The 25,681-nt window shown below is 46.3% G+C and overlaps 1 protein-coding gene across 3 annotated transcripts in view; it reads right to left on the reverse strand.

The window, feature by feature from the left end:
• TASOR (transcription activation suppressor) overlaps positions 1 to 25,681 on the reverse strand; it is a 364,408-nt gene that overhangs the window by 38,379 nt on the left and 300,348 nt on the right. For all 3 annotated transcript variants that reach the window (XM_063940846.1, XM_063940845.1, XM_063940847.1), the window contains 6 exons: positions 24,682 to 25,580; positions 23,120 to 23,242; positions 12,654 to 12,813; positions 12,435 to 12,543; positions 9,902 to 10,080; positions 9,658 to 9,816 (listed from right to left, as the gene is read on the reverse strand). In XM_063940846.1, coding sequence (XP_063796916.1) covers positions 9,658 to 9,816; positions 9,902 to 10,080; positions 12,435 to 12,543; positions 12,654 to 12,813; positions 23,120 to 23,242; positions 24,682 to 25,580 — 1,629 coding nt within the window. The remainder of the gene's footprint in view (positions 1 to 9,657; positions 9,817 to 9,901; positions 10,081 to 12,434; positions 12,544 to 12,653; positions 12,814 to 23,119; positions 23,243 to 24,681; positions 25,581 to 25,681) is intronic.

Here is a 25,681-nt window from a genome sequence, read left to right on the forward strand (position 1 = left end):
GATTTTCCCACACCTTCCTATCCTTAGTTGGGAAAGGGAAGGAGTTTAGCAACAGCTTAGGGGTTTGAAATTTCTTGTCAGGATTAACCCACGCCTCTTTAAAAAGTGTGTTTAATTCCTTAGAGACAGGAAAGGTGGCAGACTTTTGTTTTACATAAAAAAATTACTCCACCTCAGGTTCTGCCTCTTTATCAGGGATATTCAGGACTTCTCTAATAGAATATATAAGGGCTTCCACACCCTGAGACAGTACTGTCTCCTTTATCCACCTCAACTTCCCCTTCCTCCAAATATGGCATCTCATTATCAGAGTCAGACTGGAGCACATGAGGGAGTGTGCGTTTCTGAGAAACCAGCAAAGGGGGCTGAGAGGCAGGTCTGAGATCAGAAGTATGAGTCAGAAAATCATCCATAGATTTCTTAAACACGTGTCTTTCCTGCCTGGCAGTAGCCAGTTCAGATGATATGTTAGACATCATCCCTTTTATTGAATCCAGCCATTCTAGCTCCTGTGTGCTGCTTCCCTTTGAAGGGAGATTGCACTGAATACACAGCAGAGACCCACCTGGAGTGGAGGAAAACGGTGTTACTGACAAATAACTTTCTTGGCAGACATGTTCATACAGCAGAGCACGCACACGCGAGTAGTGAAATATACACAGTAACCTAGTGTACAGCCTGGATGGAGAAAAACATAGCGAGAGAGAACCAGCACACCGCTGCCTCTATAAACGAAAGCAGTGCTTTGCCGGGCAGAAACTAGAGCCTTAGGAGTATATGCAATTGCGGTCGAATTCCCGAAAATGTCGAAAAACGGGACATTTTCGACAAAAAAATAATAATTTGACAATGCAATTCAGTACTTTTCGGCAAAAAAACGGACTTTCAAAATTCGACTTTTTGAAATTCGACATTTGTCAAATTCGACATTTCTGCAATGGTACAAATGCGGCAATTCGACAAAAGTATAATCAATTGAAGATTGTAAATTCGACAACAGTGCTTTTAGACCGTAAATTCGTCATTTTCAATCCGCCACACTTTGCTGGCGGAATCTAATAAAAATTTTTTAAAAACATGTTTTTTTGTGTGTTTTTTTTATTGGTAATAGCATATCTATTTATATTAGAAGGGATTAGGTACTTGGTTTGTCTATTTTGGAGGCACAAGTATTATTTATATATTAAATTTTTTTTTTTTTAAATGTATATATAATAAGAATTTACTTACCGATAATTCTATTTCTCATAGTCCGTAGTGGATGCTGGGGACTCCGTAAGGACCATGGGGAATAGCGGCTCCGCAGGAGACTGGGCACATCTAAAGAAAGCTTTAGGACTATCTGGTGTGCACTGGCTCCTCCCCCTATGACCCTCCTCCAAGCCTCAGTTAGGACACTGTGCCCGGACGAGCGTACACAATAAGGAAGGATTTTGAACCCCGGGTAAGACTCATACCAGCCACACCAATCACACCGTATAACCTGTGATCTGAACCCAGTTAACAGCATGATAACAGAGGAGCCTCTGAAAGATGGCTCACAACAATAACCCGATTTTTGTAACAATAACTATGTACAAGTATTGCAGACAATCCGCACTTGGGATGGGCGCCCAGCATCCACTACGGACTATGAGAAATAGAATTATCGGTAAGTAAATTCTTATTTTCTCTAACGTCCTAAGTGGATGCTGGGGACTCCGTAAGGACCATGGGGATTATACCAAAGCTCCCAAACGGGCGGGAGAGTGCGGATGACTCTGCAGCACCAAATGAGAGAACTCCAGGTCCTCCTCAGCCAGGATATAAATTTTGTAGAATTTTACAAACGTATTTGCTCCTGACCAAGTAGCTGCTCGGCAAAGTTGTAAAGCCGAGACCCCTCGGGCAGCCGCCCAAGATGAGCCCACCTTCCTTGTGGAGTGGGCATTTACAGATTTTTGGCTGTGGCAGGCCTGCCACAGAATGTGCAAGCTGAATTGTACTACAAATCCAACGAGCAATAGTCTGCTTAGAAGCAGGAGCACCCAGCTTGTTGGGTGCACACAGGATAAACAGCGAGTCAGATTTCCTGACTCCAGCCGTCCTGGAAACATATTTTAAGGGCACTGACAACGTCTAGCAACTTGGAGGCCTCCAAGTCCCTAGTAGCCGCAGGCACCACCAATAGGTTGGTTCAGGTGAGACGCTGAAACCACCTTGGGGAGAAACTGAGGACGAGTCCTCAATTCCGCCCTGTCCGAATGGAAAATCAGATAAGGGCTTTTTCAGGATAAAGCCGCCAATTCTGACACGCGCCTGGCCCAGGCCAGGGCCAACAGCATGACCACTTTCCATGTGAGATATTTTAACTCCACAGATTTAAGTGGTTCAAACCAATGTGACTTTTGGAACCCAAAACTACATTGAGATCCCAAAGTGCCACTGGAGGCACAAAAGGAGGCTGTATATGCAGTACCCCTTTTACAAACGTCTGAACTTCAGGGACTGAAGCTAGTTCTTTTTGGAAGAAAATTGACAGGGCCGAAATTTGAACCTTAATGGACCCCAATTTCAGGCCCATAGACACTCCTGTTTGCAGGAAATGTAGGAATCGACCCAGTTGAATTTCCTCCGTCGGGCCTTACTGGCCTCGCACCACGCAACATATTTTCGCCAATTGCGGTGATAATGTTTTTGCGGTTACATCCTTCCTGGCTTTGATCAGGATAGGGATGACTTCATCCGGAATGCCTTTTTTCCTTCAGGATCCGGCGTTCAACCGCCATGCCGTCAAACGCAGCCGCGGTAAGTCTTGGAACAGACAGGGTCCTTGCTGGAGCAGGTCCCTTCTTAGAGGTAGAGGCCACGGATCCTCCGTGAGCATCTCTTGAAGTTCCGGTTACCAAGTCCTTCTTGGCCAATCCGGAACCACGAATATAGTGCTTACTCCTCTCCATCTTATCAATCTCAGTACCTTGGGTATGAGAGGCAGAGGAGGGAACACATACCCTGACTGGTACACCCACGGTGTTACCAGAGCGTCTACAGCTTATTGCCTGAGGGTCCCTGGACCTGGCGCAATACCTGTCGAGTTTTTAATCATGTGGAAGACTTCTGGGTGAAGGCCCCACTCTCCCGGGTGGAGGTCGTGCTGAGGAAGTCTGCTTCCCAGTTGTCCACTCCCAGAATGAATACTGCTGACAGTGCTATCACATGATTTTCCGCCCAGCGAAGAATCCTTGCAGCTTCTGCCATTGCCCTCCTGCTTCTTGTGCCACCCTGTCTGTTTACGTGGGTGACTGCCGTGATGTTGTCCGACTGGATCAACACCGGCTGACCTTGAAGCAGAGGTCTTGCTAAGCTTAGAGCATTGTAAATGTCCCTTAGCTTCAGGATATTTATGTGAAGTGATGTCTCCAGGCTTGACCATAAGCCCTGGATATTCCTTCCCTGTGTGACTGCTCCCCAGCCTCGCAGGCTGGCATCAGTGGTCACCAGGACCCAGTCCTGAATGCCTAATCTGCAGCCCTCTAGAAGATGAGCACTCTGCAACCACCACAGTAGGGACACCCTTGTCCTTGGTGACAGGGTTATCCGCTGATGCATCTGAAGATGCGATCCGGACCATTTGTCCCGCAGGTCCCACTGGAAAGTTCTTGCGTGGAATCTGCCGAATGGGATTGCTTCGTAGGAAGCCACCATTTTACCCAGAACCCTTGTGCATTGATGCACTGAGACTTGGCTCGGTTTTAGGAGGTTCCTGACTAGCTCGGATAACTCCCTGGCTTTCTCCTCCGGGAGAAACACCTTTTTCTGGACTGTGTCCAGGATCATCCCTAGGAACAGAAGACACGTCGTCGGAACCAGGTGCGATTTTGGAATATTGAGAATCCAAATCGTGCTGCCGCAACACTACCTGAGATAGTGCTACACCGACCTCCAACTGTTCCCTGGATCTTACCCTTATCAGGGAATTGTCCAAGGAAGGGATAACTAAAATTCACTTCCTTCGAAGGAATATCATCATTTCGGCCATTACCTTGGTAAAGACCCGGGGTGCCGTGTACCATCCATACGACAGCGTCTGAACTGATAGTGACAGTTCTGTACCATAAACCTGAGGTACCCTTGGTGAGAAGGGTAAATTTTGACATGAAGGTAAGCATCCTTGATGTCCCGAGACATCATGTAGTCCCCTTCTTCCAGGTTCGCAATCACTGCTCTGAGTGACTCAATCTTGAATTTGAACCTCTGTACGTAAGTGTTCAAAGATTTTAGATTTAGAATCGGTCTCACCGAGCCGTCCGGCTTCGGTACCACAACAGTGTGGAATAATACCCCGTTCCCTGTTGCAGGAGGGGTATCTTGATTATCACCTGCTGGGAATACAGCTTGTGAATGGCTTCCAAAACTGTCTCCCTGTCAGAAGGAGACATCGGTAAAGCCGACTTTAGGAAACGGCGAGGGGGAGACGTCTCGAATTCTAATTTGTACCCCTGAGATATCACCTGAAGGATCCAGGGGTCTACTTGCGAGTGAGCCCACTGCGCGCTGAAATTCATTGAGACGGGCCCCCCACCGTGCCTGATTCTGCTTGTAAAGCCCCAGCGTATACTGAGGGCTTGGCAGAGGCGGGAGAGGGTTTCTGTTCCTGGGAACTGGCTGATTTCTGCAGCCTTTTTCCTCTCCCTCTGTCACGGGGCAGAAATGAGGAACCTTTTGCCCGCTTGTCCACGAAAAGACTGCGCCTGATAATACGGCGTCTTCTCATGTTGAGAGGCGACCTGGGGTACAAACGTGGAATTCCCAGCGGTTGCCGTGGCCACCAGGTCTGAAAGACCGACCCCAAATAACTCCTCCCTTAATAAAGCAATACTTCCAAATGCCGTTTGGAATACGCATCACCTGACCACTGACGTGTCCATAACCCTCTACTGGTAGAAATGGACAACGCGCTTAGACTTTATGCCAGTCGGCAAATATTCCGCTGTGCATCACGCATATATAAAAATGCATCTTTTAAATGCTCTATAGGCAAAAATATACTGTCCCTATCTAGGGTATCAATATTTTCAGTCAGGGAATCCGACCACACCAACCCAGCACTGCACATCCAGGCTGAGGCGATTGCTGGTCGCAGTATAACACCAGTATGTGTGTAAATACCTTTTAGGATACCCTCCTGCTTTCTATCAGCAGGATCCTTAAGGGCGGCCATCTCAGGCGAAGGTAGAGCCCTTACAAGCGTGTGAGCGCTTTATCCCCCCTAGGGGGTGTTTCCCAACGCACCCTAACCTCTGGCGGGAAAGGATATAATGCCAATAACATTTTAGAAATTATCCGTTGTTATCGGGGGAAACCCACGCATCATCACACACCTCATTTAATTTCTCAGATTCAGGAAAACTACAGGTAGTTTTTCCTCACCGAACATAATACCCCTTTTTTGGTGGTACTCGTATTATCAGAAATGTGTAAAACATTTTTCATTGCCTCAATCATGTAACGTGTGGCCCTACTGGAAGTCACATTCGTCTCTTCACCGTCGACACTGGAGTCAGTATCCGTGTCGGCGTCTATATCTGCCATCTGAGGTAACGGGCGCTTTAGAGCCCCTGACGGCCTATGAGACGTCTGGACAGGCACAAGCGGAGTAGCCGGCTGTCTCATGTCAACCACTGTCTTTTATACAGAGCTGACACTGTCACGTAATTCCTTCCAACAGTTCATCCACTCAGGTGTCGACCCCCTCACTATTACAGGCAATCTGCTCCGTCTCCACATCATTTTTCTCCTCATACATGTCGACACAAAAGTACCGACATACAGCACACACACAGGGAATGCTCTGATAGAGGACAGGACCCCACTAGCCCTTTGGGGAGACAGAGGGAGAGTTTGCCAGCACACACCAGAGCGCTATATATATACACAGGGATAACCTTATATAAGTGTTTTTCCCCTTATAGCTGCTGTATAGTTAATACTGCGCCTAATTAGTGCCCCCCTCTCTTTTTTAACCCTTTCTGTAGTGTAGTGACTGCAGGGGAGAGACAGGGAGCTTCCCTCCAACGGAGCTGTGAGGGAAAATGGCGCCAGTGTGCTGAGATAGGCTCCGCCCCTTTTTCGCGGACTTTTCTCCTGCTTTTTTATGGATTCTGGCAGGGGTTAAATGCATCCATATAGCCCAGGAGCTATATGTGATGCATTTTTTTTTGCCATCCAAGGTGTTTTTATTGCGTCTCAGGGCGCCCCCCCCCAGCGTCCTGCACCCTCAGTGACCGAAGTGTGCTGAGAGCAATGGCGCACAGCTGCAGTGCTGTGAGCTACCTTGTTGAAGACAGGACGTCTTCTGCCGCCGATTTTCCGGACCTCTTCTGCCTTCTGGCTCTGTAAGGGGGCCGGCGGCGCGGCTCTGGGACCCATCCAAGCTGGGCCTGTGATCGTCCCTCTGGAGCTAATGTCCAGTAGCCTAAGAAGCCCAATCCACTCTGCACGCAGGTGAGTTCGCTTCTTCTCCCCTTAGTCCCTCGATGCAGTGAGCCTGTTGCCAGCAGGTCTCACTGAAAATAAAAAACCTAATCTAAAACTTTCACTAAGAAGCTCAGGAGAGCCCCTAGTGTGCACCCTTCTCGTTCGGGCACAGAGATCTAACTGAGGCTTGGAGGAGGGTCATAGGGGGAGGAGCCAGTGCACACCAGATAGTCCTAAAGCTTTCTTTAGATGTGCCCAGTCTCCTGCGGAGCCGCTATTCCCCATGGTCCTTACGGAGTCCCCAGCATCCACTTAGGACGTTATATATATATATATATATATATATTTTTTTTTTTTTTAAATGGAATGGTAAAAATCAGGAAAAAAAAATGCGTGGGGTCCCCCCTCCTAAGCATAACCAGCCTCGGGCTCTTCGAGCCGGTCCTGGTTCTAAAAATCCGGGGGGAAAACTGACATGGGATCCCCCGTATTTTTAAAACCAGCACCGGGCTCTGCGCCTGGTGCTGATGCAAAAAAATACGGGGGACAAAAAGCGTAGGGGTCCCCCGTATTTTTTACACCAGCATCGGGCGACACTAGCTGGGTAGATAATGCCACAGCCGGGGGTGCAGTCACAGGAGTGGGAGGGGGAGTGCTGTCACAGAAAGATCTCTTCAGCCAATCAGGAAGCGCCACTTCGTGGCACTCTCCTGATTGGCTGTATGCGCGTCTGCTGGCAGACAGCGCATCGCACAGCTCCCTCCATTAGTTTCAATGGTGGGAACTTTGCGGTCAGCGGTGGGGTTACCCGCGGGTGACCTCACTGCTGACCGCAAAGTTCCCACCATTGAAACTAATGGAGGGAGCTGTGCGATGCGCTGACAGCTCAGACGCGCATAGCCAATCAGCAGAGTGCCACGACGTTGCGCTTGCCGATTGGCTGAAGGGACCCTCTGTGACAGGAGTCACGTGGGGTCCCGGCATTCGTGGAAAGGTGTCCCATGTGTAAACATGGGACCCCTTTCAGTCCGTTTGGTCCGGGTTGCCGTTTTGCCAAGTACGAGGATTATTTTAAAGGATCCGGACACTGGATCAGGTGAGTATAATTTTATTCACAGGTACCCCGGATTCTTCAGTGACGAGGGGGGCGTGGCAGTCGGCGGGTCAACATAGGTAAGTATGTATGTGTCGGCATGTATGAAATAAACTTTTACTTTCACGGTGTGCGTCTCCTGTTTTTATTTGGGTATTTTTTTTCCAGTAGAACTACAGGTACCAGCGGGCCCGTTTTTCCACCCGCATGCTGGTACTTATGGTTCTCCAAGTACCACCTTGCGGGGGAGGCTTGCTGGGACTTGCAGTTCTGGAAAAAACAATATTCTATCATTTTACTCAAGGCTATCAGCCCCCCATCCGCAGCCCTTGGATGGGGGGGGGGGGGGGACAGCCTCGGGCTTCACCCCTGGCCCTTGGGTGGCTGGGGGGGGGGACCCCTTGATTGAAGGGGTCCCCACTCCCCCAGGGTACCCCGGCCAGGGGTGACTAGTTGAATATTTAATGCCACGGCCGCAGGGCGCTGTATAAAAGTGACCCCCGGCTGTGTCATTATCTGTCCAGCTAGTGGAGCCCGATGCTGGTGTAAAAAATACGGGGGACCCCTACGCTTTTTGTCCCCCGTATTTTTTGCACCAGCACCAGGCGCAGAGCCCGGTGCTGGTTTTAAAAATACGGGGGATCCCATGTCAGTTTTCCCCCCGGATTTTTAGAACCAGGACCGGCTCGAAGAGCCCGAGGCTGGTTATGCTTAGGAGGGGGGGAGACCACGCAATTTTTTTTTGTGGGTTTTACAGTTTTTTTTGCATTTTTACAAGTCTAATCAAAATCCGTCAAATCGGCCGTTTTTCGACAGCGGGACTGTCGAATCCGTTTTTTATTGAATATGTTGAATTCCGGCACCCACTTGCCGGAATTCGACGGTCGAATTGTGTCGAATTAAAAAACGGGCGAAAAATTGCAGCGATTCGCCGGCAATTGCAAATACCCCATAATATGGTAACTAGTTTATATATACAAGATATAGCTCCCCCCTTCTATAAAACCCCCTGGTACCAGTATAAGGTGTTCTTTGCAGGTCCTTGGAGGAGCAGCGCTTCCCTGCATGCAGCCTGTAGTATGATGCAGCAGGAAATGGCGCATCTGAGCTGCTTGTCCCGCTCTCCAGGAAGCCCCGTCCCCTCAATGGCGCACGTTTCCTGCATAGATTATACTGGCAATTACTCCAATTTTACATAAAACGGGGTTAAAACCTTTTTTCTGTGTCAGCGCCAGTGTGGGCATATACAGCGCGTACCACAGTCTGCAGCGCCAAGTGCCCACCGCGCCCTTATGCCGCCATATAACCGGGGACCCCGGTTTCTATACTTACCACTCCAGCGTCTTCAGCTGTTAGGGTTGGGGGCATGCTGTTTGAGTGCGCACACACCCTGGGGGTAATGCGAAACACCACCTCAGGAGCTATGTCCTGTCAGTGGGGATCCACCCCAATAACCCTTCAAGAGGTTGGTTCGGTCCCCCCCCTAAGTCCCACGACGCAGGCAGACTGGTGCCAGCTAGTGCTGCCTGAAAATATCAAGCTAAAATAAAGTTTTGAAGAAAACTCTGGAGCTCCAGAGAATGCACTCCTTGGGCACATTTTTCTAAACTGAGTCTGCAGGAGATGCATAGAGAGGAGGAGCCAGCACACTGAAGAATTTTTTTTAAGTGCCATGGCTCCAATAGACCCCATCTATACCCCATGGTAACTATCACCATCCCAATATCCACTAGAACGTTAGAGAAATAACAGTTATCAAACAGTTGTTTTAATACCAGACATAAAATAGGCAACTATCACGTAATTGATCTATTGGGGATATCTTTGTGACCACTTATATCTGCAGTTTGTATTGTAAGCAACATTTTCCTGTGCAAGTCTGACATTTTTCTGTAATAATCATGTGGTAGGGGTGAGAGGATGAGTTACATTTTTGTTATTACGCTTTTTAGTTTGTACCTACAATTATCTGGGTATTACCCTATCCACACTCACAAACATTAGAGCCAATGTTCCCAAACAAGGACACGGAAAGGACAATTCAGAATGAAAGTTCAACATCAACTATAAAGATGAGGTTGAATCTGAGTGGTCAGCAAAATAAATACCTGTCTGGTTCTCTTGATTGGCAATCTGTGATAAGCTATTTTCGTCACTGCTGGAACTATGATGACCAACAAGGCTGGTAAAATTATTCATGAAATCATTCATCCTTGCCACTACAATCCCATTATCAGCATAACTGGCAAATGAGGATGCATTCTTTTCTGGAAAAGGATGATGGGGAAAAAATTAACTATCAATCTTGAGATTGTCACATGTAGCGCTCAAAGTCAGACATGGAAAGTTTACCTGTCAGAAATATGAGGTGACGCTGTTGTATGTTCAAAACCTGGAGCTTTATTAGACAGTCTAGCTCTGGAGCTTGTCGGGTCTGAGAATCACAGTTATGATAGGAGAGAATCTCAACCAGGTGCTTCTTCTGGTACGTGTTTAAGAGGGCCAAAATATTCAGCGCATGTTTGTTCACCCTAACAAATGGACACAGGAAGAGGATTATTTTTTTTTTTTTAATCTATAAATGTAAAACAAATACATAAGTTTCACAATTTCTTCCAATATTTTAGTTTTCATGAGAAAACATTACACACACACTTTATATGGCACACCTCTTATACTGGGTAGGATCGCACTTTGCCCACAGAACAGCCCAGATTCCTCAGGGCATGGATTCAGACAAGGGGCCTGATTCAAATATGGAAGCAATGTCAATGTTGTAAGCTGTACAGCAATTTGTTTGCCACTGCGGATGCATATAAGCGGCACTGCACATGTGCCGCGATGATCTTGCGATGGCGGTCGCAGAGAGGATTTATTCGCAAAGTGATTGAAGTCAAGGAGTGTTTGCGTTAACATCCCCCTGTTACCATCCTGAAAGGGAGGTGTGTCACAGTTTCTGGGGTATATTTCAGCCTGCGACTATGATCCCATACACTGTAGATAGGTCTCTGGCATCAACTCAAGGCAGCAAGAAAAAGGAAGCTACAAATCTGTCTGCTTCACATTCTTGCAGCAAATCGCCTCTTCCAACACATCCCAAAGTTTCTCCACTGGAATGACATCTGGTGACCAGGGAGACCATTGGAGTGTGCTCAACTCCCTCTGATGCATGTGGAACCAGTTACAGAGGATGTGTGCTTTGTAATAAGGCATGTTTACTGTATGCACAAAATACAGTGATACAGGAAGACATATGTTTGCTTTACTCTCCTAAATGCATGGATGCAGATAAACCATGTAACATGATTCTAGTTTGAATCAGGCTTCATGACATTATATAAAGATGGAAGATAACGGGCATTCCTAATAAAAGTAAAGTATTTTGCACATAGGCTTGCCTTCTTCTCCTAAACTAAAAGTAGCCATAATAAGATAAGTAGACAGGCCAAAAAGGGATGCTCAGGTAATCTGTTATTTTATCAATGCTTAATTGGTATGAAGGGTCCTAATTTGTCCAATGCAGTGGTTCCCAAACTGGGTGCAGTAGGGCACTTGCAGGGGTGCCACGGGATGGTGATCCAGGACCAATTTATATTATTTATGGGCAATGTGAAAGGAAAAACCAGTGCTGGTGGCTGCAAAGCATTAAATATGTGGACAAGGTGCAGCCCTATCCAGCACCATATAAATAAACAGGTAAGCACAATTTACTTTTGCAGAGTTTCTCAATAAAAAACTTTTGGCCTTCCGGCTGCATTGGAAAATCTGCAGATAATGTAGTGCGCGGCAACTCAAGAAAGTCTGGGAACCACTGGCCCAAAGCAAACACTCCTCACATTGTTATACAACCAGCAATTTATCCCCACAAAAGTGTCGCTCACTGGATGTTTGTTTTGTGCATCACATTCTAGTGACTGTAGTGGTGAAAATTTCCAGATCAGCAGTTTGAGATACTCAAACCACTGCTAATGATTGGCTGTTTATATATTCCCATTAACATCCAGGTGTACCTAATAAGATTGCAATAGATATACACATTAAAATAATGTTAGTGGTTTACAGAGATTGTGCGTAACCTTAATATGTCCAATCAATATCCCCAACTACTAACCAAAAAAACCCACATAATTAGGCAACCTAAGTCAGCTAATTGTTAAAGGATTTGGTGCTTGTTGGCAGATCTAAAAAATTTTTAAATATATATATTATATATATATATATATATATATTCTGGATTGCATGGCCAACCACTAAATAATTAAATTGTGCCCCAATCTCTTGCTGACAGCCAGCTACCAATCCAACCTATATATATATATATATATATATATATATATATATATATATATATATATATATATATATATATTAGCTTCTGCAAGGTAAGAGAGGGCTGTGTCAATTATCGCCTAAGGACGCAGAATGGCTAGGGCCTGCATAGGTAAGTGTAGGGGGTGGTTTCCAGTTCCCCATAAACTTCCCTTCCCTACAGCCTGGCCAGTTACGTGCACTTTAAAGAGCGGCTGTACATGTCCAGTGGCAGCAAATTTTCCTACCAGATCTGGTGCGTGTCTGTAGATCTGAGTGCTCAATCATCGCACCAGAGAGAATCTGGTAAGTGGCTTACCATGATCATTGGGCCTGAAGTACTGTATTACATAAACTGCACTTTGTTTGGGGCAGGCTATAGCTTGCTACATGTTATTTATGCATCCTTCATTTGCTGACAACTGCTCTACAAATCAAACATTTGGAACCCCCCCTCCAGAAATCCTGCATTTACCCCATGGCTTTCACATTAAAGCTCCAGAAACTATTCTGTCCTGCACCTCGGAAACATCTGTTCCTTACTAAACCCCAAGATGACTTTCAAGAAATGGCTCACCTTCCCAGCTCCTTCAGTTTTTTCTGAAATTTGCAATGTATTTTCCATTGCCATTTTCCTTCAGGACTGTTTATTAGCTCGAGAAACAGCAGGAAGTTTTTCAATTCATCTATAAAAAAAATATGCAGCACCAATTACCATATGCATATATATTATGTTCAATGCTTAGGGTTAAATAATTCTGCCCTATTACCAAAGATTATGACTGGAAAATCTTACCAACAGTGACAGGATCAGGATTTAGCACAGTGTCATCAGATACAATAAATCCTCCAGACACAAACAATTCATTATACGTGTGGTTTTTCAAGTCATCCAAACTGTCAACGCCAGCAAAGCTGACACAGGAATGTCTCTTCAATGTTATCAAGGATGGGATCTAGTTAAAACAAATAAATAAATGTACAACGCACAAAAAAGGGCCAATCTTATTTAAAAATGTATTTTTAGAGTTTTGACAGTTACATAGAATTAAAAAAAAAAAAAAACTTTACACAGCTGAAGTAAACAAATACAAATGGATAAATAAATAAAAAATCCCAATAGCAAAGTTTCCCTAACCAATACAGCTTTAAGGAAATAAACAGCCAAGTGATATCAGATTGCATTCCAATGATCTACTGGTAATAGAGATAGGGCACAGGAATTAGCAGGGAAAGATTTGTGCGTCTGGACTACATAATTAGTTGTATGTGATTGCAAAGAACACTTAATGATGCACGCAACATTTATGCTAGTAATGATCCCTGGGTCCTCATCGAGCAACAGCACATCTTAGCCAATTGCAACAACTTCTGGCTACGGGTTTGATACAGTATCCAGTCTGTCACATGAGACACCGGCATCCCAGCGATGAGAATACAAACAGAGGGGACAGGTAATTATTTTACCCGTTCCCCCGTCCCCTACCCTAACCCACCTTGGGTGGCGGCTATGGCTAAGACACAGGGGGTGCTGGCTTGGGCTAACACCCCCCCCCCCCCCTCCCCTAGTGCCTAACCCTAACATCTTCCTGGACCTTAACTATAACAGTCACCCCAATACTTACCTTAGGGATGCCAGTGGTCCGTGTTCCAGCGCCAGCATTCCATGAGGTGTTGGAATTCTGGCTTCGGTCACATGACTGCTGGCATCCCGAATGCAGGGATGCTAACTGCATCCCCTGGCTATAACAACCAGCAGGCATAACATACTGGCATCATCCAGCTCCCAATAAAGCCCTAAAAGGCTATAAACATTTTAATTTTATTTTATGTCTGTATTGCATGTACACAAATATTTACACACACGCATACAAGCGCTCTTTTAACCCTTTTTCAAAATGTATGCCCAATGACATTTATAAACAGAAAACTGAGGCGCTTGCTAGGTATGCCAGTGGTCTGCTACATGCCAGAATCTTGTGCATCATATAGAAAATCCCTGGGTTCATAGACTTCCTAGTGCTGGACACTCACCAACCAAACCACCATGGTTTACTCTTTCTGCAACGTGACAAAGGAGCTGGAATAATTTTCTGCAGTGTCTGCTCTAGGTGGCACAGATTTCATCCAACATCTCCCCTCCTCTAACAGCATAGAACCTGTTCTTGCTAGGCCACTCGGTATGGTCCTGCAGCTCAAAAGCACAACTTGCAATCCCCCAAATCTTTCAGTATACCTTACCATTGGGCCTCACATAATAATTCCTATGCCAATGCAAATAGGAGGCATCTAAACGCAAATATAGAACATGACCTGGTTTATGAGCACTCCTTTCTACTCCATCTTCTCTGACATGCCTATTTGCAACCAAGAACAAATATGCGCCCCTGTTTTGAGGTTTCATAACGCTGAATTATTACTTATGGGAATACAAAGTAATCTGGAATGCCCTGAATGATAGTCATTTCTGATATATAAGCTTTGCAGAGTAATAAGAGGCCAAGTTTTTCTGTAGCATTTGTTGTGTGAATATCTTAAGCATCAGAAGTTCTCACACTTAGAAAAAATAAGATTTTACTTACCGGTAATCTATTTCTCGTAGTCCGTAGTGGATGCTGGGGACTCCGTAAGGACCATGGGGAATAGACGGGCTCCGCAGGAGACATGGGCACTTTAAGAAAGAATTTAGATTCTGGTGTGCTCTGGCTCCTCCCTCTATGTCCCTCCTCCAGACCTCAGTTAGAAAAACTGTGCCCGGAAGAGCTGACAGTACAAGGAAAGGATTTTGGGAATCCAGGGTAAGACTCATACCAGCCACACCAATCACACCGTATAACTTGTGATAACTTTACCCAGTTAACAGTATGAACAATCACAGAGCATCAGATAAACTCTGATGCAACTATAACATAACCCTTATTTAAGCAATAACTATATACAAGCATTGCAGAAGAAGTCCGCACTTGGGACGGGCGCCCAGCATCCACTACGGACTACGAGAAATAGATTTACCGGTAAGTAAAATCTTATTTTCTCTAACGTCCTAGTGGATGCTGGGGACTCCGTAAGGACCATGGGGATTATACCAAAGCTCCCAAACGGGCGGGAGAGTGCGGATGACTCTGCAGCACCGAATGAGCAAACACAAGGTCCTCCTCAGCCAGGGTATCAAACTTGTAGAACTTTGCAAAGGTGTTTGAACCTGACCAAGTAGCCGCTCGGCAAAGCTGTAATGCCAAGACCCCTCGGGCAGCCGCCCAAGAAGAGCCCATCTTCCTAGTGGAATGGGCCTTAACTGATTTAGGCAGTGGCAACCCAGCCGCAGAATGAGCCTGCTGAATCGTGATACAGATCCAGCGAGCAATAGTTTGCTTTGAAGCAGGCGCCCCAAGCTTGTTGGAAGCATACAGGATAAACAAAGATTCTGTTTTCCTGACCTTAGCCGTTCTGGCTACATAAACCTTCAAAGCCCCGACTACATCCAGTGACTCGGAATCCTCCAAGTCAGTAGTAGCCACAGGCACCACAATAGGTTGGTTTATATGAAAGGATGAAACCACTTTCGGCAGAAATTGTGGGCGGGTCCGCAATTCTGCTCTATCCGCATGGAAAACCAGATAAGGGCTTTTATGTGACAAAGCCGCCAATTCTGACACACGCCTAGCCGAAGCCAAGGCTAATAGCATGACCACCTTCCACGTGAGATATTTTACTTCTACCATTTTGAGTGGTTCAAACCAGTGTGATTTCAGGAAACTCAACACCACGTTAAGATCCCAAGGTGCCACTGGAGGCACAAAAGGGGGCTGAATATGCAGCACTCCCTTTACAAACGTCTGAACTTCAGGCAGAGAAGCCAGTTCTTTTTTAAAGAAAATGGATAAGGCCAAAATCTGGACCTTAATGGAACCCAATTTAAGACCCAAAGTCACTCCCGACTGTAGGAAGTGAAGGAAACTGCCCAGCTGGAATTCCTCCGTAGGGGCATTCCTGGCCTCACACCAAGCCACATATTTTCGCCATATACGGTGATAATGTTGAGCCGTTACATCCTTCCTAGCCTCTATCAGCGTAGGAATGACCTCATCCGGAATGCCTTTTCCTGCTAGGATCCGGCGTTCAACCGCCATGCATTCAAACGCAGCCGCGGTAAGTCTTGGAACAGACAGGGCCCCTGTTACACAAGTCCTGTCCTAGAGGCAGAGGCCACGGGTCCTCTGTGAGCATTTCTTGCAGATCTGGATACCAAGTCCTTCTTGGCCAATCCGGAACAAAGAGTAATGTTCTCACTCCTCTTTTCCTGATGATTCTCAGCACCTTGGGTATGAGAGGAAGAGGAGGAAATACATAGACCGACGGGAACACCCACGGTGTCACCAGTGCGTCCACAGCTATGACCTGGTGCAATATCTCTGCAGCTTTTTGTTGAGGCGGGATGCCATCATGTCCACCTGTGGCAGTTCCCACCTACTTGCAATCTGCATGAAGACTTCTTGATGAAGTCCCCACTCTCCCGGGTGGAGGTCGTGCCTGCTGAGGAAGTCTGCTTCCCAGTTGTCCACTCTCGGAATGAACACTGCTGACAGTGCGCTCAGTGTTCGCAAAAACGCGCTATAGCGCGTATTTTACCCGATAATTGATGGTGGGGACCCGAAAATAAAAAAACGCTGGGTCCATCAGGACGCGCTCTGACCAATCAGCAGCGCTGTCCTGTGCTGTCAATCAGCCTCCTTCTCCAACTGCAGAGGAAGGGGAGGAGACCATGATGACTAGAGTGTCATCTCCCTCCCTCCCCTCACCCTCTGTTCCGCACGGGAGCACGGCATCAGGTAGAATAGGATGACATTACAGATCCGTGCGTGTCAGTCATGCAGGAGCACGGCGGCTGCGCTGCTTTCCGCCATCTCCAAATAAAGACATGTCTTGTGGGGGCTGCGGGCGGCGAGGGGAGAGACCGCTGCGGGAGTGGGAAGGAGGAGGCGAGGGGACAAAAAAACAACAACTGATATAACCCCCCCAATAATACCCCCCGTCTCCCCGGGAACATGGTCATCTGGCGCACTGCGGTTGCCATGGCAGCGTCATAGCAGCCGCGGGCAGCGTAAGGAGCCCGTTCCTCATGGTGTCAAAGCTCTCCCCGGCCTCCGGTGTACGATGGCGGATTACTTAATCAGCAGAGGCACCTGATATGCCAGGATGATGGGTTGTCAGTGCAGCCGCGTCAGGGCCGGAGATGGACTCACCAGCAAGTGAGTGACCCTGAGCTCTTTGCCCTATGAGGGGACGCTGCCTCCTGTCTGTCTGCTAAGGAGAAGGTTCACGGGGAGGGATAGCAATTAGGAGTTAGACTCGCTCCTTCATCTCCTCTACAGTGCCACCTTCCTCCCCTCTAACCTGCCGCTGTATTCTAATCTGATCCCTCCTGTTCCTTCTCCACCCTGTCACCCCAATTCTAATTTGCTCCCCCTCCTTCCACTCAATCCTCCTTGTGCCCTCATTCTGGGTTGGGGCTGAAATGCCGGCGGTCAAAATACCGACCGCGGCATCCCGCTGTATAGAATGCCTAACCCCCCCTTTCCCGCAGCCTAAACCCCCCCTCCTCGCAGCCTATATAAAACCACCCGTTCCCGCAGCCTAACCCTCTCCCCACATCCTAAACCTAACCTCCCCCAATCCCCCCCCGCCCCCCCTCCTTGCCCAAGTGTGATCGGGATGCCGGTGCCGACATTCTGACAAGTGTTGGGATTCCGGCATCACAATTTTGACAGCCGGCATCCCGACTGGATCCCCTCATTCTGCCCTTTTGGAGCTACGCAGGACAGAGGAGCTGGGAAGTTATCTGGAGGGATAATGATAATGTTAACCTGTAGTGTACTGCAGTGATTTAGTGTACTGGATTGTATAGAGAGGGGTATATAATGTTGTGATGTAGTTTAGCATATAGGGGGGATCTAGTGATGTAGTGCAGCACATAGAGGGTAATGTTGTGTAGTCATGATGTAGTGCAGTGTATGAGGGGGATGCAGTGTGGGATTTAGGGTAATGTAGTGCAATTATGTAGTGTAATAATAGTGCAGAAATATTGTGTAGTAATGTAGTGCGGCATATGGAAGGACATGATGTAGTGCAGGAAAGTAGTGTAGCGTATAGGGGGACTGTAGTGCAGTGATGTATGCAGGGAGGAATGTAGCACAGCGACGTTGTGTAGTGGGGAACGTTGCTGTGGATGCAGCATGTCCGTTAGGCAATGGGGCTCACAAGGGGCATGTGGGGTAAACACGTCTGTGGAGTGAGCAAAGCCATGGCACTCGGAGTCATTCAGACCTGATCGCTCGCTAGCGTTTTTTTGCAGCGCTGCCATCAAGTCAGAACTGTGCATGCGTTTGCACCGCAATGCGCAGACACCTCGTACGGGTACAAAGCAGATCATTGCTGTGTGATGGATTTTACGAAGAATCCATTCGCACAGCCGACGCAAGGTGACTGACAGGAAGAAGGTGTTAGTGGGTGGCAACTGACCGTTTTCAGGGAGTGGTTGGAAAAACATAGGCGTGTCCAAGTGTTTGCAGGGAGGGCTCCTGACGTCAATTCCGGCCCCGAACAGTCTGAAGTCATCGCAGCGGCTGAGTAAGTCCTGGGCTGCTCAGAAACTGCACAAAGCTTTTTGTACCGCTTGGCTCCACATGCGATTGCACACTTGCGCAGCTAAAATACACTCCCCTGTAGACGGCGACTATCTGTTCCCAGCAGTACAAAAAACCCCTAGCGAGCGATCAGGACTAAATTAGGCCCTCAGTGCAGTCGTGTCTTATTTTTCTTTAGCTTGGGTAGGGGGAGGCGTGTCACCTGGGTGGTGTATATACTGTATGTGCAGTGTCGCTATAGATGGGGATGTCCGATGGGCATTTTAGGGTTATGTAGAGTGATCTAATGCCAGGACACATGGAGAGGCTGAGATGTATTAACAGGGAATTTAGAGAGGTCTGATAGCCATTTAACAGATTTAACAGCAATAATTTATGATGGGACCCAAAAACAATGAAGAGGGATCCCAAATTTTATAAATGATGGGTCCCTGGGACCCACATAATTTTCATCCCAGCGCGATCACTGGCGCTTACGTGATTCTCCGCCCAGCGAAGAATTCTGGTGGCTTCTACCATCGCCACCCTGCTCCTTGTGCCGCCTTGGCGGTTTACATGAGCCACTGCGGTGATATTGTCTGACTGGATCAGAACCGGTTGGTCGCGAAGCAGGGACTCCGCTTGACGTAGGGCGTTGTATATGGCCCTTAGTTCCAGGATGTTGATGTGAAGGCAAGTCTCCTGACTTGACCACAGCCCTTGGAAATTTCTTCCCTGTGTGACTGCCCCCCACCCTCGGAGGCTTGCATCCGTGGTCACCAGGACCCAGTCCTGAATGCCGAATCTGCGACCTTTGAGAAGGTGAGCACTCTGCAGCCACCACAGGAGAAACACCCTGGCCCTAGGGGATAGGGTGATTAACCGATGCATCTGAAGATGTGATCCGGACCACTTGTCCAGTAAGTCCCATTGGAAGGTCCTCGCATGGAACCTGCCGAAGGGAATGGCCTCGTATGATGCCACCATCCTTCCCAGGACTCGAGTGCAGTGATGCACTGACACCTGTTTTGGTTTTAACAGATTCCTGACCAGTATCACGAACTCCTGAGCTCTCTCTATCGGGAGATAAACCCTTTTCTGGTCTGTGTCTAGGATCATGCCTAGGAGAGGCAGATGAGCTGTAGGAACCAACTGCGACTTTGGAATATATAGAATCCAGCCGTGTTGCCGTTACACTTCCAGAGAAAGTGATACGCTGTTCAGCAACTGCTCTCTTGATCTCACTTTTATGAGGAGATCGTCCAAGTACGTGATAATAGTGACACCTTGCTTCCGCAGGAGCACCATCATTTCCGCCATTACCTTGGTGAATATTCTCGGGGCCGTGGAGAGACCAAACGGCAACGTCTGAAATTGGTAATGACAATCCCGTACCGCAATTCTGAGGTACGCCTGATGAGGTGGATAAATGGGGACATGAAGGTATGCATCCTTTATGTCCAGAGTCACCATAAAATCTCCCCCTTTCAGGCTTGCAATGACCGCTCTTAGCGATTCCATCTTGAACTTGAACCTTTTTAGGTTTATGTTCAGGGATTTTAAATTCAATATGGGTCTGACCGAACCGTCTGGTTTCGGGACTACAACATGGTCGAATAATAACCCCCTCCTTGTTGAAGGAGGGGAACCTTGAACACCACCTGTTGAAGATACAATTTGTGAATTGCAGTTAACACGGTTTCCCTCTCGTGGGGGGAAGCCGGCAGGGCCGTCGGTGAGGGGGCATATTCTCAAAGTCCAGCTTGTATCCCTGAGACACAATATCTATTGCCCAGGGATCTAACAGGGGGTGAACCCAATTGTGGCTGAACTTACGAAGGCGTGCCCCCACCGGGCCTAGCTCCGCCTGTGGAGCCCCAGCGACATGCGGTGGATTTTGTAGAGGCCGGGGAGGACTTCTGTTCCTGGGAACTAGCTGTGTTGTGCAGCTTCTTTCCTCTGCCCCCGCCTCTGGCAAGAAAGGACGCACCTCAGACTTTCTTGTTTCTTTGTTCGAAAGGCTGCATTTGATAATGTCGTGCTTTCCTAGGCTGTGCAGGAATATAAGGCAAAATATATATATTAAAGATGCTGTCTTAAGAGACATATATAGATATAAAACATGCCCAAAGAGACATGAGTATACTGGGTCCTAGAGTCAAAGCTATGTCGATTTCTGCTTGACGTGTCCTGTAGAATATGCAATGGACAGATGATGCCGACTTAAGAGGCATATGGAAGGCTGAGGAGTGTGTGGAGAAGGGTTCTCGGACCTGGTCTCCACAGCTATAGCTGGTAATTCTGATATCTATATATATCTATATATATATACACATACATACTAGGGTCTCAATCTCTGCTGATAAGGTACCTGTCCACGCTGCCACAGCGCTATAAACCCATGCCGACACAATCGCCGGTCTGAGTAGTGTACCAGAATGCGCACGCTATCTGCAGGATCCCTGAGAATAGCTGTTACGTCAGGGCTACCTTTTGGGCAAACGTGACACCCTAGGGGAAGATTCCCATCATATCCTGGCCCTAGTGGGGAAAGGATACTGCCTGAGAATTCTTTGTGGGAAACTGCAGTCTCTTGTCTGGAGATTCCCACTCTTTTTCATCATGAGAGGAGGGAAATTTACCTCAGCTTTCTTCCCCTTAAACATGTGTACCCTTGTGTCAGGGACAGATGAGTCATCAGTGATATGCAAATCATCTTTTATTACAATAATCATATATTGAATACTTTTCTGCCATTTTGGCTGTAACTTTGCATTATCGTAGTCGACACTGGAGTCAAACTCCGTGTCGATATCAGTGTCTATTATTTTGGATAGTGAGCATTGAGAGACTCTGAAGGTCTCTGCGACATAGGGACAGACATGGGTAGATTTCCTGTCTGTTCTCTAATCTTTTGTGCAATAAATTCACCTTAGAACTTAATTACACATATCCAAACAGGTGTCGGCGTTGTTGACGGAGACACCCTCTCACACACATATTTGCTCCATCTCCTCCTTAGGGGAGCCTTTTACCTCAGACATGTCGACTCACACGTACCGACACACCACACACACAGGGAATGCTCATCTGAAGACAATTCCCCCATAAGGCCCTTTGGAGAGACAGAGAGAGAGTATGCCAGCACACACCCCAGCGCTATTAACCCAGGAATAACACGGTAACTTAATGTTAACCTAGTAGCTGCTGTTTATATTGATTTTTGTGCCCCCCCTCTCTTTTTACCCTCTTCTACCGTGTAACTGCAGGGGAGAGACTGGGGAGCTTCCTCTCAGTGGTGCTGTGGAGAAAAAACATGGCGCTGGTGAGTGCTGAGGAAAAAGCCCCGCCCCCTCGACGGTGGGCTTCTGTCCCGCTTTCATGTACAATTTTGGCGGGGGCTTATACATATATACAGTGCCCAACTGTATATTATGCAAACTTTTGCCAAAGAGGTCTCTAATTGCGGCCCAGGGCGCCCCCCCCTGCGCCCTGCACCCTTACAGTGACCAGAGTATGTGGGTGTAGTGTGGGAGCAATGGCGCACAGCTGCAGTGCTGTGCGCTACCTCATATGAAGACTGGAGTCTTCTGCCGCCGATTTCGAAGTCTTCTTGCTTCTTTCACCCGGCTTCTGTCTTCTGGCTCATCGAGGGGGACGGCGGCGCGGCTCCGGGATCGGACGACAAAGGGTGAGATCCTGTGTACGATCCCTCTGGAGCTAATGGTGTCCAGTAGCCTAAGAAGCAGGACCTATCTTCAGAGAGTAGGGCTGCTTCTCTCCCCTCAGTCCCACGATGCAGGGAGTCTGTTGCCAGCAGAGCTCCCTGAAAATAAAAAACCTAACAAAATACTTTTATAGCAAGCTCAGGAGAGCTCACTAAGTAGCACCCAGCTCGTCCGGGCACAGATTCAAATTGAGGTCTGGAGGAGGGACATAGAGGGAGGAGCCAGAGCACACCAGAATCTAAAATTCTTTCTTAAAGTGCCCATGTCTCCTGCGGAGCCCATCTATTCCCCATGGTCCTTACGGAGTCCCCAGCATCCACTAGGACGTTAGAAAAAGTGCATTGTATCTATCGCTACCACATGCCCTTCTGAAACTAGGATTTCTAAACTTCTAAATTACTAGCAATGTGCTATAATTAAAGATAGATGGAGGCCAACATATCGGACAACAGAAGCAAATGTATTCAATTGCTTTTCTCTCTGGTTTTCCAGCTTGTGAAGCAGGGCGGACTGGGGGCCAAAATCGGCCCTGATATGTGCGTGCAAGCACCTTCGGCTTTGCAGTGAACTGTTGGCTCAGCAACAGACTGGGCCAAAGATCTAGTCCAGGCTGGTACTGCCAAATCAGCGCAACACCTCACCAGCTTGCACAGCCGCAAGCATTCTGCCTCAAGTCTTTCCACTAGGTAAGTTTGACAGACATTTTGAGCAGGTGTAAAATCTTACTGATGGAACTCTACAAAAGATCTGTCATAGACATGTGGGTTCCTGGTCCAATTTAGTTTCCATGTTTAAAACCGAACTACACCACTTTGTAACGTTGAGGAAAACAGATGTAAAAAACAGTGGACTGGCAAAATCCCCAATATTATAATCTCAGTGGGAACGTAACATCCATTCATGTGACTCACCATATGAATACTGCTGGCAATGTCCTCATTCTGAATAATTATTAGCAGTTTATCAGAAGCAGCAGTACTGTGTAAGAACTGCTCCGGGTAACACTGTAGATTACCAAGTTTTATCAGATAATCCTACAGTAAAAAAAATACAAAAAACACATTTAGACACATGCTTTGTACTTTCCAATGAAGCCATGTTAAGCAATACATCTATACACAACACAATGCAATGCAGTGAAATGAAAGTATAAACAACTGTGCTACCTGTATAAAATATCCGAATTCTGCTTCTACAACCCTGAAGATTTAAGGGGCGCTACTGAAAAGTTAATAAAATAAATCCCTGTAAGTGGATAAACAATTTAAAAATATAGAGAAGTTGATAAGGCTATATATATATATATATATATATATATACATACACATACATACATACATACATACACACACACACACATACACACACACACACATACATACACACACCCCACCCCCCCCCCCATGACAAAAAAAATCTGTAATTTTAGTGCATTTTTAATAAGACAATGAATTAAACATTTTGCAGAACCTGTTCAAATTAAACGTGGAGACAGTCAATACTGCATATCTTAAGGATTTGGCCAATTTGAACGATGAACAATGAACGATTTTTCAGTAACGATTTTTTGCATACACAGAACGATTTGTATGAACTATTTGACATTGCAAACATCAATATCGTCCAAATTGGCTTGCAATGATAAACGATGATAGACCAACAACTAACGACTGCGGGGACGCGCATCATTCATCATCTGTGCCTCCACACTGAACGTTATGAACGATATATCGGTCATTTTTGAACGATATCTTTCTAAAATGTTGTCCAGTGTTGGGCCCTTCAGGTCGTGCAGAGGTAAGAATCCACAGCAGAGAGTGCATGTATACGTTGTTAAACATAATACAGTTTAATTGTAACAGTAGTCCTAACACTAATCATTTGAGCAGTAATGTCACACTACCTTCTGTCACCAATAAGAGAACTTACATGATTAATAACATAATAAATCTAACATTTATACTGTAGTCTAGTAGATTGATACTTTACAATTACAGTAACCACTCTGATGTTTAGGACATCACTAAAACTGAATTATGCTCAAAAACCATTTGCGTGTAAAAAGGTTAAAGGGTTTATAATAAGGCCAGGACCCAACAGTGCTGCCAGCACAAAACACTAAAATGGATATGTGCATATTTGTAGATGCAGCAATTATTAACTTTTAAGATCTTTTCTTCCATTAATGTACCCAGGAAGACACTTATACCCACTAGCACACCACTGGCTGGACACAAAAATGGTTCACAGCTAAGTAAACATGGAGGAGTTTTTTTTGTTCACCCTGTGGAAACCAGCATCGCTACAGAACTTCAATAAGGATATATACTGTGACCAATGAGTTGGAGGCAGAACAAAGATCTTACAGCAATCTATGAATCACATGTAACAATGACATTTCTAACAGTAAATTCTTACTAAACAGGTATTCTTACTAAAAAAAAAAAAACAATGAACACTGATCTTACAGTACCTTGATTTCACAGCATATTGGGTTGTCTTCTTCCTCTGCATGAATATAGAATTTGACTATATTTTTATTCACATGGGAAAAGATCTTCACCAAGTTGCTGAATACTTCCGGATTCATTTGGTTTATTAAACCTGCCAGTGCCGAATGAGATGCAGTAATGGTGTCTGGCAGGTCAGGCGTAGCTTTCTCTGGATCATGTGGCACAGCATCACGGGACGTCTGGGGCAACGAATCTACTGGAGTAGGAGGATTCTTACCAAGTGAAGAATCTTGTGCATTGAGAGGAAACTGCTCTATATCACCATTTCCATTCAATCCAGAGCTTTTTAAAGGCTCTATTGTCTGAGAAAGTTCTATTTTAGTGTGTGTAGGAACACTTATGCTGTCCGCTTGCTGCACAATGTAATCCACAGTTCCCTTTGATCCAACCATACTTATAAATCTGTCTATCTCTGATCTACTTATATGTGAATTTACAACACTGTCCAATTTTACACGCAGTTCCTCTATATACTGGTCCACGGGAATACTGGAGGCCTGTGCATACAGCCAGTCTGAAAGTCTCACCGCTCTCTCATCTGAATCCAGTAAAGGTGGTGAACTGGCAGTAAATGAAATCTCCTTTCCGCTTAAAAGATCTTGCAGTTGCTCTGTAAAGTTGCTGTAGACTTCCAGCACAGTGTTCTCAATTACCCCATTCTCACAGTGTTTGCTTTTAAAAGAGTCATGTCCGCTCTTTGTAGTATGAGCTTTGTAGGAGTCTCTCTTTCCTTTCCTGTATACCTCAAGTGGTGAAAAGCCAGATCCTCTGTTTCTCCTTATGTGATGAACTCTTGGGTCATTTGGAGGTGCATCATTCGGGGACATATAAACAGACTGCTCTTCTGTGAGACTTAAGCCTGAATTAGATATGGACACAAAGAATAAAATCATATGGTTATTATCTTAACTTTTTATCAGTAATAAGAACTAAGCAATAACGTTGCCCATAAAGTTCAAG

The sequence above is a fragment of the Pseudophryne corroboree genome, chromosome 9 (assembly GCF_028390025.1).
Source record: "Pseudophryne corroboree isolate aPseCor3 chromosome 9, aPseCor3.hap2, whole genome shotgun sequence".
Lineage (NCBI taxonomy): Eukaryota > Metazoa > Chordata > Amphibia > Anura > Myobatrachidae > Pseudophryne > Pseudophryne corroboree.